The sequence below is a fragment of the Mus caroli genome, unplaced genomic scaffold (genome assembly GCF_978045245.1).
Source record: "Mus caroli unplaced genomic scaffold, Mus_caroli_1 scaffold_19, whole genome shotgun sequence".
Lineage (NCBI taxonomy): Eukaryota > Metazoa > Chordata > Mammalia > Rodentia > Muridae > Mus > Mus caroli.
Window position 1 is genome coordinate 17264500 of NW_028227274.1, and position 12161 is coordinate 17276660.

General features: G+C 41.5%; 1 protein-coding gene across 2 annotated transcripts in view; it reads right to left on the reverse strand.

Moving 5' to 3' along the window:
- The window catches only part of LOC110284666 (desmocollin-2), a 28808-nt gene extending 18386 nt beyond the window's left edge, over nucleotides 1-10422 (reverse strand). Inside the window, exons 1-3 of one of the 2 annotated variants that reach the window (XM_021150490.3) lie at nucleotides 9975-10422; nucleotides 2204-2288; nucleotides 1034-1233 (exon numbers count right to left, since the gene is read on the reverse strand). In XM_021150490.3, coding sequence (XP_021006149.1) covers nucleotides 1034-1233; nucleotides 2204-2288; nucleotides 9975-10043 — 354 coding nt within the window. In that variant the 5' untranslated portion in view covers nucleotides 10044-10422. The remainder of the gene's footprint in view (nucleotides 1-1033; nucleotides 1234-2203; nucleotides 2289-9974) is intronic. The other variant, XM_021150489.3, reaches the window with a different exon arrangement.
- Nucleotides 10423-12161: the final 1739 nt, after the last annotated feature.

Here is a 12161-nt window from a genome sequence, read left to right on the forward strand (position 1 = left end):
ACTATTAGCCATGCTAAAGACAGAGGGTATGCAAGGAGTTAAATGTGAGGTAAAGAAGGAAGTTGCAGCTGTGTCCAGGTAGCAGAGTTTCCAGACACTCGGAACCCCTGTGAGGGTGAGCATAGTGAACCGCAGTTAGCCTGTTCCCAATACATTGGAAACTAAGGAAACAGGGCATTCTCCCTCACACGTCCCCTAACAAAGGTTCTGCATCCCCCAAGGCCTGATGTCATCATTTTATCACTTGCACTGTGGCTTTGTGTCCCTATATGCCACCCCTACCATACCCCTACTTATTTTGTGGGCTTTTCTAGAGGACCATGGGGGAAAAAGTCTGTAAAAGTTAGAAGTGAAGCAGGAGTGGGTGGATTGAGGAACAGGGCCCGGGAGGGGGGGGAAGGGGGAGGGTATAGGGGACTTTCGAGATAGCATTTGAAATGTAAATGAAGAAAATATCTAATAAAAATTGTTTAAAATTTTAAAAAGTGAGATGTGTTCCATCATAACTTGATACCAAAAAAGGATCACCTTTTCCCAAGAATATAGTACACACCTCATGAATATTCATAAAACTTTTTTATAAGATCCACAACACAGAATTCACTGGCTGATCACTGCCCTGAAGCAACACAATTGAATCTCTAGAGTGTTTTTTTTTTTTTTTTCTTGGCTTGACTTGGCTAAGTAAACACCTGTTTAAACTATCTATGTCTTTGGCCCCAACTCCTTTTGTGGGCTTTTCAAGAGGTAGAGTTTCCAAACTTGTTTTTGGCAGTGCATCCCCCAAATCAAAGTGTTTCTTTGTGTCCTGTCTCCTGGTCTCATATGAAGCTTATCCCAAAGGAAAGGGATGACAACTTGTAATGACAGGTTTCCCAACCAAGCCTCCTTCTCTAAAGCACCGTTGACCCTGGCTCTCACTCCCCTCCTAACCAAACCATCCCAAGTCTTCTCTGGGTCCACATCTTCCTTGTCAGTGTCAGTTAGCCCTAAAGAAACACCAATTACACTCCATGCATAACATCTCCCTTACCTCTAAGGGGCCCTCTAAATGGACAGATATCTCCCTTTCTTCTTGGCTGTCTGTGCTGAAAAGCCATATAGTAAAGCTTCTTTGCCCCGAGGACAAAACAACAGAATTGGTTGTGTACACAGAACCATCTTCTAAGACTTGGAAGTCAGGATCACTCAGATGAACTATGTCTGCTGATTTAAGGCAGTCCATCAGGTTCACTGCAGAAAATACACATAGCAGTCAATTTAGCAACATAGAGTTCAAAAGTTATTTATAGTATGCATGTTCAAGAGACCAAAGTATTTTTCAATCATGTGGGAGATTATATGGTTAAAGTCCTCCCAAAATACACTATTATTTCTTCTAACACTTGGTTTTACATGTGTTTAAAGAGATATGTGTCCTGAAATAAATATGTGAACTTCAGTATTTGAATATTTGACACAATGGATTTTATTTCTTATCCAAAATCAGCTATTAGAGACGACACACTACTTGAATTAAAGTAAAGAGTTACTAGATCAAAATACTACTGAAGTCTACACCAAATGTAAAATAATTAACATATTTTCATATTTAGTTAATTTTTTTTCCTTCTACAACTAAATCACATAAGGAATTGATCGGCCAGTGATATGTATATAAGGGAGTTGGGAGGAAGCACACACTTATTTTAGTAGTTAAGCAAAATAAAGAATTGATTTATATATAAAAAAAATATACAGAGCTTAAGACATATCTCAGGGTATATTGCTCAGCAATGCAGTGCCCTGGCTTTGATACCCAGCACACTTTAAAACAATGGACACCTAAAAAAAGAAGTGGAAGTAAAATTCAGTAAAATATCAAAATGTTTAGTGATGAAAATCCAAGAACACCTTCAAACTCAAGAAATAATTTGAATATTATTTTTCAAATGCTTAGAAGCATATTTAGCATACATAATATATCCATGGAATATAAATATCAAAAATTATGTTATTATTTGAACTTCATCTTTTTATCTTCTTTGGATAATCATATTTTTCAATAAATAATTATTTCATGCTATGATATAACATGTATTAAAATGATCACACTGTTTGCTTTTAGCTATTAATCACAAGATCCTCCTGGTCCTACAGGTCACAGGGACTTGTAGAGAGCATACCGCATCAGGGTTTACCACACACTGTAGCCGCTCTTTACCTCTGCCAACAAATTTCTCGGCAGGTAGTTCAGAGGGGACCTGGAGGACGACTTCTTTACAGGCATCAGAGGCAAGTGCAAGGATCTAAAACAAACAGGTAAGTGTCAGACACTCACAAGATCTCTCTAATGATTATAGAGTTTATCTGAGTCTCAGTTACATAGTAACATCCATTTAATTGCATAAAAGAAGCATTAATTACTTAAGTGTATGCCTACACACACAATTTATTTAGTTTAAATTAACAAAATAAAATGAGAAATGTGTACTAGAGTAAGAAATCTGGAGTAGAGGAAGGAGATGAGAAAAGGCCAAGCACTCCCAAGACTCTTTCTTTCCAATGCACACACTTCCTACTCAGGGAACCACATTCTTTCTTAGGACTGTTTTTATGTTATTCTGTAAAGTGAATTTACTAGTAACTTCACTGACTGGGATGGCCACGTGAAGATCCAACAGCAACATGTGTGAGACAGTACCAAACACACACAGGAAAGAGAAATAAATAAGTTCACAGAACCATTAAACAGTTTCCATAAATGTTGAACATCCCAGGAGCTACAGAGCCAAAGCAATAGCCTGCTAAACCAAACCATGGTGCCCTTGCTGAGGGGCACTGTGACTGCTATGGGAAGGTTGGCACAATCTAGATCTGAGTCCACACAACATGGGACCTTATTCTGAGGACACACTTTCTCCTCATTGATGGTTAAGGCCATTTTAGAAAACATTTTACTTAAAATGTTTTAAACAATTTAGTGATCTACAATGAGCCAATTCCAATTGATTGTGCATTTGACGACTCAAATTTAATTCTGTTGTGAGCTTTTTCTGTGAATGTTTCTGAAAGATACACACTCTATTTTCTTCAGATTACCAAAGTTCTTAGCCAAAAGCAAGGAATCCAACCATCAGCTATGCTGCTAAAATCAGCTAGATTTGGATGAAAATTTCATTTCCAATCTGTCTTAAAGCACTTATAATTATCCAATTTAAATTATATAGAAGGGATTCAAAAAGGTAGAGATGATATTTTATTTGCAAAATAGAAATAGATCACTGCCCCTCCCACAAAGACTTTCAAATTGAAAGTTAAAAAAAAAAAAAAAAGGGTGGTGGGGCGGGGGACTTTCACAGGATTCCTAGCCGAGAGTGCAGGAGTACAGACAGATGTTTTGAAGACTGTGGCTCAGGGTGACTGACAAAGAACATCTACTCATTCACTCAACCAACACTTACTCATTCAACCAACACTCAGGGATAAGGAGGTGCTAAGCTCGGTCATCAGCTCCAGCCGTGAGCAAAGCAAGGACCTTGCCCTGAGTGAATCACATTGCATGGCACCAAAGAAGATAGACAAGTGCACAATGTCACATCCCAACAAGGACTGGCTAAGACAGATAACAGTTCCTGGAGGAAAAGAGCAGAGGAATATGGTAGAGAAGTCTGGAGCTGCTGTGAACTGAGGGAGCAAACCAGCTCCACTAAGGAATAGTCTAGAACATGGACTGCTTTGTTCAGAGTGCAAAGGAAAGCAGCAATGAGAGACATAAGGCTGCAGAATGGTTTTATCTGGCATTCACCAGCAGTCAGTCATCTGGTTGCATGGCAACAAGATTACAGACACATACAAATGGAAGTCAGGATAACAACTGCAAGGGCATAGCACTATTCTAAGGAAGGGACATGGGACGTACATGGAAGTCTTAGTGGTATAAGTGAATGGCCCAGTTAAGACAATTGCTTTTGGAAACAGTGTTCCTGACACCCATTTATTCATATATTAAATGAATTTAATTAAATATATACTTTTTTAGTAGATCCTAATAGCAAACATAATGAGACCTCAACCCCAGCATAAGACATAGTTGTAGACTCAGTAAAGTATGGAAATGTCACGGCAGGGAAGTTCAGACTGGTATAGGAGAGCAGGGGAAGCCAGCCTCACCTAGGAACTAGATGAGATCAACTAAGGAGTGGCCATGAGTCAATCATGATAGGAGAAAGCAGGTTTGAAACTGCAAAAGTACAGAATGACAGATGACAGAGAACTAAATAAAAATCTGTAGTGTGGTGGTTCTCAACCTGTGGGTCATAACCCATTTGGGGATCAAACAACCCTTTCATGGGGGTAGCCTAAGGCCATCCGAAACACAGAAGTAAAATTCGTTATAAAGTAGCAAAGGTTGGGGCTCACTATAACATGAGGAACAGTTCTAAAGGATCTCTAGACAACACTAGGAAGATTGACAACCACTGCTCTAGTGGCTGATGTATACAATCTAAGGAGAAAAAGAAAAGCTAAAGTGATTCAGAAGTGTAAGTGTGGAGCAACTTCCAAATAGTGTCAACAACCCCCGAGGATTCTTCCTCTTACACTTGATAAGGAGCTACTGTGGTTTACAAATAAGGTGGGACCCAAAGGGATGCTTCACTGGGAGGTAACTGTGTTGTGTGAATTTAACTTAATGAATGGCTATATATGAATGCTTCATTTGAAGGCATTGTTAGGAGGCGGTGGAAAGTTTGTGTTGGCTCCTGAACTACACAAGGAGGTCACTGGAGGTGAGTCCTATCCTGCCTCCTTTCTGTTCCTCCCTTTTGGTTAAGGTCTTCCATGAGATAAATAGTTTTCCCCGACTGTGACTTTCATCCATGATGTTTCTGCTTATCTTGCAAGAGCCTGAAAGCAGTGGTGTCAGTTAACCATGAATGAAAACTTTTAAAACTGTGAGACAGCCAGAATATAACTTCTCTCCTTTCACATCTTTTTCTTGGGTCTATCTCAGAACAGTGAAGAAAACTGACCAATACAGAAAGCAAAGATTTGTCTCAAGAAAATAAATTACCTAAGCAGGTTTATATTGCAGAGTGGTAAGTCTGAACACTGTGGAAAAATAGATCGGGAGAAAAACTTTCATTTTAATGAAGACATGTAAGAAAACTTGGGGCACGTTGTGAGAAAAGTAACAAGTTATTATGAATAACATGATTTCGAAACATCCTACAGCATTGAAGAACTAAGAAAAAGAACAAAGAATTGATGGGCTGGGTCTGCATGTGAAACTGAAACATAGAAAGTAGGAAAGAATCCAGAGATACCTTCTGACCTGCCAAGCTTGTCTCTGGTTTCTTGGACTCAACAGAGATCGAGTGAAGTGAAAACATGGGACACTGTGTGTCCTGCTGTGTACAGGCAGCTGCTTTCCATTACATGTTCAATATGAGGGAGAGCCACAGCCGATTTGGCCTTTGCATGGGTTTAGGATCCACATTCAAATCCATGGTTTGGGTCTGAAGTCTCTTAGGTATCATAAGAAAAGCACCACAGGGAAAGCATTAGAAACAACCCCATGGTCATGGTTTACTCTTCAGTTGATTTAATGGAAACACACCTCTGTGTGACTATGAGGATATTTCTGAAAGGTTTAAATGAAGAGAGAAGACCCACCCTGAATGTGGGCAGGGATGTAGGACTGAGTGATCCATGCTCTCTGCCTCCTGCCTGTGGATACAATGGAACCAGATGCCACACCAGTTGTGAGGTCCCAGCAAGAGTGTCCTTAGCCTCAAACTGTAGCCAAAATAAACCCTCATTTCTTCTCCCGTATTTGTTCAGAGCAACAAGAAAAACAGATGATCTCATCACTAAACCTGGGAGTATAATAGGTTTTCCAAGGTCACCGAAGTCACAATTGCTGTTTCATGTCACATTGAAGAAATCTTGGACGGGAGTGAGGGCTTGCAAAGAGGGGAAATTTTCTCTATTTGAATTTGCTTTGTCTTTACCTACAAAATTCAAGCAAACCAAACAATAAATACCATGAGAGAAGCAACTGCTAAATACAGTTATCACTACTCTGTGCCCATAAATAAAACCAGTACCATACTATAAAAGAAGTCGTTTTCTAAAGCAATGACATGTGTGGGAATGCCAGGGAGTAAATGTAGTAGAACCCTGGAAGGCTACATGCCAGTACCAGGCCATCTGCTTCCTGACTGTCGGCACCAAACACCTTGCTGTCCTCCCATGATGTTCCCACTAAAGACGTGGCTACTTGAGAAAAGCCCAAACACAAAACACATAGGTGGATGTACACAGAGAGAAAGGCAGATCCAAGCTGCAGTAAGGAAAGTGGGCAACATACATACATTAATCTTAAGTTAAATTACAACTTGATGATCCCTATAAAAATCTCAACAGAGTATTTCCTGGAGATAAACAAGCCGATTCAAGGATTATAGAAAAATTATGAAAAAGAAGAGCATCAAAGGGATATGTAGACGTTAAAAGAGCATATGAAGTTCTGCTAAATAAAAGCAAGGCTATGTATCAGTATGTGGGTAGAACATATTAGTTATATGATTTATAAAGACAAATGCCATGCCTGTCTGCACCCCACAGAGGACATACACAACTTTTGTCACTAACAATTTGTGAGAGTTTTCTATTTGTCACACTCTTGCCTACACAGCATGTTGTTAAAAACAGTTAATTATGAAATATTGCTTTTAATTCACTTTTTATTTTTGTATTCTAAAGATTTTTCTATTTCTAGAATATATATTGTCTTTGTTCATACTAGAAGAAGTTGAAATTCAGGTCCTAGATAGGCTTAACTGAAAATCCATAGGAATTCATCACGTTTTTCCTATAACCCATCATGCACTTTAATAGTTCATCTACTTGGAGTTTTCTATTGAGTTCTGCAAAAAGTTTGGGTTCAATTTTATCTTTTCCTAAACTTCTGACTTGTTCAAGTAACCTCAAAGTCAATCTCGATAATTCTTATACTGATGCAATCCTTAAAGATGTGAAATAGTTCCTTCCTAATGTTGCGACCCATTAATCTAGTTTGTCACATCATAGTGACCCCAAACCACAAAATTATATTAGTCGCTACTTCATAGCTGTAATCTTGCTGCTATTTATCATAATTTAATATAATCATAATATAATCAAAATATAAATACCTGTGTTTTCTAATTGTCTTAGGCAACACTTGTGAAAAGGGTCATTCAACCCTAAAATGGTCTCGACCCACAGGTTGAAAACCACTGCTGTAACATGACATCAAACATAAAACAGCTTCCTGTCTAGCCATATGCAATCTGTTTGGAGAGAATAACATCCCCAAAATCATAGTCATTGGCTTTGCATCCGTTATCTCCAATTCAGGTTCTCCCAACCATCTATGCCTGTTCATACACATATGAATAACATACAGCCAAGTTTATACACTATGACATTACTAGTGAGAGCAAAAGCCAGTAACAAAAGAGATAGATACCAGTGAACAGGCCCATGCAAAATCTCTGAAGATGAACTTATTGAAACAAAAAAGGATTAAGGGGAGTAATAAGGAGAAAAAAGTCTAGACTTTTCCATGAGGATCGAGGAATATAGAAGTTCTATATATTGAAATCTCTGAGACCAAAAGGAAAACAGTATTTGGAAAGATAATAAATGGTATGCTATAGTTTACTATGTAGACATATACAGGCTTGTTTAAAGGTGATGTCTGAAAGAGAGATATTAATTTAGTATGATGAGATGTTTTAAAGAATAAAGTAGAAAAAATTCACTGAGGGTAGAATATACATTCTAAGAAACAAGACTTAGAACAAGGCTCCACAGAAAATTAGCATTTACAAGTAAGAAAAACAGTGGTCAAGCAGACAGAAGTGATAACAGAAGGCAGTGACCAGGGCGTGGGGCATAGGAAGATGGTAGGCTGCCTAACAAGAACAGGTGTGTAAGACACACTCATTCAGATAGTTGTTGCAAGGTATCTGCTTGTAGTTAATTTTATTACTGTACATTTAAGAACCTGTCAAAAGGGAAGATCTCATGTTACATCTTTAAATCTTACACAGAAAAAAGGGGGTGGATAAAGAAACATGGTAAGGAGTCAGATTCTGAGGGCCAGAAAGTTTTTCTAAGGTGTTCATTTCCAGAATAAAGAATGAATCATGGGGTAGAGTTCTAGGTAGAGTAGAACACATCTCTTGAACTTGTCAAGAGATGTTATAAGGCTGTAGAGAACAAAGCACCTTTCGGCTTTCAGGAAGACAGCTCAGGTGCTTAAGACACTGTGGGGTGGGGCAGTACTAGGAAATGGAGAGAAGCTGACTGGTGGAAAGTCAAGGGATTAACTGAGTGTATGAGAAAGAGGAGACACAGAGGGAGCCGCACCCCCTAAGAAGACATCAGTAGACATTGTGCATACTTTCTCTCTGCTTTTCTCACACCCATCTGAGGTTGAAAAGCTTTGTTCACATGGTCCTTGGAGTTTACAGCAAACTGAGGGGACTCACATTACACTTTCCTGCTTGAAAGCAGAATAAGGGGAGTAGCCAGAACACCTCCACCTCCATTCCTAGACTCAAGAAACGAGGTCTCTACTTACTCACCCGCAGCATGTGTTTCTATTAAAAGATCTTGGAGTATGGGTTTGCACAGGGCAGTGCTATATCAGGAAGACTAAGCATGCCTTTTCTTTCAAAGAATAAGGCCTATGATATAAAAGGAAGTAGCTTTGTTCCTCATTCGGTATCAACCAAAGTCCACTCTTTATCATCAGCAGAATATTTTATGGCGATTATTTGCCCTAGGCTCAGTTTCTTTAGCTATAAAATCCTGACTGCAAGGCACTGGTCCCAACCAGTGTTTATGAATAGCCTCTGGGAATTCTGATCTAAAGTTTAGACCATCCATTCCCCAGAACTTCCAGTAACCAATCACACTTTCAGTAATTAAAAACGCAGGAATTCCTTGAGGAGATGCTGTGACCTTTGGAAGCCCTCACCTCCACACACTTTGGTCCCCTGGGTTCCTCCAGGCTTCCTTCAAAGCCATCTTGAGCCACTGCTGCAGGCTAAAAGCGGAAGGGCAGTACCTAAGTGGTTGCTATTTTGCCACTAGAATAGTGAACGTTTTCCTTGTACAAGGGACCCTGATAAAACTAACGTGGGGCATTCTTTTTCCGCACTCCTCAATGGCATAGTCACTCCCAGGGGTGAATTCTTGAGTTCTGGTTCCCTAGGGAGATCCAGTCCTGTCCTCAATAAAACCATAAATTTTGACTCACACCTCTGAGAGGGCTGAAGGTCCTGGCTGTTGTACTTCTTAAAGCAAGAAAGAATCTGAGCAGGAGTTGAGAAGAAAAATCCAAGCTCCTTCTAGGACAAGATCTCAGGCTAGAATGTTCATTTCCCAGAGATTTAGGGGCTCGGTGGCCACCTCGTGTCCATTCATCTAACTCTGGAAGAAAGTCCAGACTCTCTCCTTCATTCCAATGCACTTCTAGAATCTCATCCCATCCCCAAGCAAGGAATCCTCAAAAGCAACAAGAAGTCTTTTTTTTTTTTTTTTTTTTTCCACCAAGGACACCACACTGGCCTTTGGTGTCCTCTGCCAGGCAGCTTCAACTAGAGGTGGCCTGCACCCAGGGCTCCGGTGACCATGCTCCAGGCCCGGGCACAACCCTGGCGCACCCCGCTCTACCCAGAGAACCCCGAGGCCAGGGTTTTGGCTGGGCGTCCGCGATCCGCCCCCGTCTCCATCCGATCGCGCGCCTATTACAGCTCTCAGCCACACTCCCTCCCCTGCGGGACTTTGGAGTCCCGGTCGCTCGGCTTCCTGCCGCCCTCCCTCACCGCCAACAACTGCTCAGTTTAAGGTGTCCTGAGGCCCGTTGACCCCACCTGGGCCAGCCGCCCCGGCCACATGTTCCTCTCCCCGTCCCTGAGATGGTCCCCGGAGCTCACCGTAAGGGTCAACAGGTGTCCCAAGCCAAAGGCAGGGCTCCCGGAGCGCGTAGATCCCACAGCCGCCATGGCCAGCTCAAGGGACAGGTCACCGCCCCGCACCCGCTGCGCAGAGGTGGAGCGCGCGCACAGACGCTTTTCTCGCGCTTGTCTGATGCTCCCGCCTGGGTCCCCAGGGGCTTTTCCTCTGGCCGAGGGTGGAGCTCTGGGCAAGTCCAAAAGACTCGAATCGGCCACTCCTTGTTATTTTTCTTGAGTCTTCATGACTTTAAGAATTCAACCGGCGGGAACTCCCTCTGGCCGCCACCCTTTCACCTATACTAGGTATTTCTCACCAGCAGCCGCCACCTATATGTCCCTTGTCACCCCCCAACCCCCCTCACCCCGCCCCAGATGGCGGTCTAGCAGGATTAACAGCTGGCCCTGCCCAGCAGAAGCCCTGACTGTACTAAGATTCACCGGGAGCTCTGGCCCTGGCCCCGCCCAGAGCACTGCCCACTGCCGGTGGAGTTACCTGGGGGTTAACTCCCAAACCCACAACTGCCCTGGCTGAGTTACAGCTGCCTGAAGCTAGCCTGATAAGAAGTGGACTAAAGGGACATGCTATTGTGTAAATCAAAGTCCCACAGACATGTAAATAAGGTTCTAACAGGAGGTCCATCCTAAAAGGTCTCAAGGTTCAGAAAATAGATTGACAGTGACACTGGTTCTATAATTTAGGGAGAAAAGGAAAGAAAGGAGAGAAAGACAGGGAAGGAGAGAGATCTAGGGAGGGACTGAGGGAGCGAAGGGGAAGGAGGGAAGAAAGGAAGGAAAGAATAAACCAAAGTTACTACAAAAAAAAAAAAAATCAACTGAGGCCTCCGATTGACTAAATGTGGGCCCTCTGGTTTCCACTATGTTATCTTTTTGATTTTTCTCTGAGCATATCCCACATAGAGCCCTGGATATCCTGGTACCAACTAGTTTTCTCTGTGCTGTTATCAGGACTAGAATTCATGGTGAAAAGTGAAAAAGAACAGGAGAATCACACTCTGACTTGACAGCACTAAAGCTCATGAGTTATTGCAGCACTTAACCAGGAAGATTAAGGCTGAGAGCTTCACACTCTTCAGAAAGCACTCACTGTGCCTTCTGACTCACCTCCTGCACCTCTTTTCAAAGACACCATAGAAGTTTCACCAGAAAGACAATCTTCCCTGTGGCCTGGTTTAAAGATAGTTGCAGAAAACAAGTTTGAAGAGCTGACCACAGCACTCAATACCATTTCAATTATCAAAATGTTTTCCCCTCTGAATAGACCGAGAATGGTGGTAATAGCAACCACATGTTCTTAATGCTAAATGCCTGACCTGATGGTTTCTATTAATGTAGGTGTTCTATTGTCTCCACGGCCATAAAATTAGCATCCTTTGCTAGTAAAATAAGCCTGGGTCATGAGTCTGACTGTCATGTTTTTGTTTTCTTACTTCCTAATACTCATTCATGTTTGCCCAGTGATGATTTCGTAAATGTCTATCAACTCATTGGTGATGACAACACACTGTCCAGCTCCAAGCTTTCCAGAGAATACAGAAGCCAGCTGGTTTCAGCATCACACCTCATGACAACAGGGCATTGCCAAACTCTTGCTTCCAATACCTTCAGAATGGCTCACGCTCTTCCTCATTAAGGAAAAGAAAGCGATATGCCAATTCATCTCAGATAAATGAAGCTTTCAAATGACAACTTATATTTGTTTCTTTGTGAAAATTTGCTCAAGGGTTTAGATAAAAGTTACATATTCTAAGTACATGTTCTGCCTTAAAGGATTAGACTAGCTGGCCACTGTAAGTTTCTCCTTGAACCAGTTTTGAAACATCCTACCATGAAAGTATGACAAGTGTAGATCGATCGATGTGGCTCCTTAGAGACTATCATTTGTCTGTGAACAGAACTCTGAGACAGAAGCTAGCTCTTTATTACTCTAACACCAAAAGTAAAGATCAGCTTCCTGTGCATCCTGCCTTGCTTTGAGAACTCCTCAGGCATCTGGACTCACAACTGATAAGTAATCCAGACCACTGGCTGCTGCCTATGGTACCTCCTTCATCTAAATCTAAACTGCTATACTGATCCTGAAAGACTTACTAAGAAACAGCTGAGGCAGAAGTCAGTTACATAGATATCATAGAGAATCAAAACCAA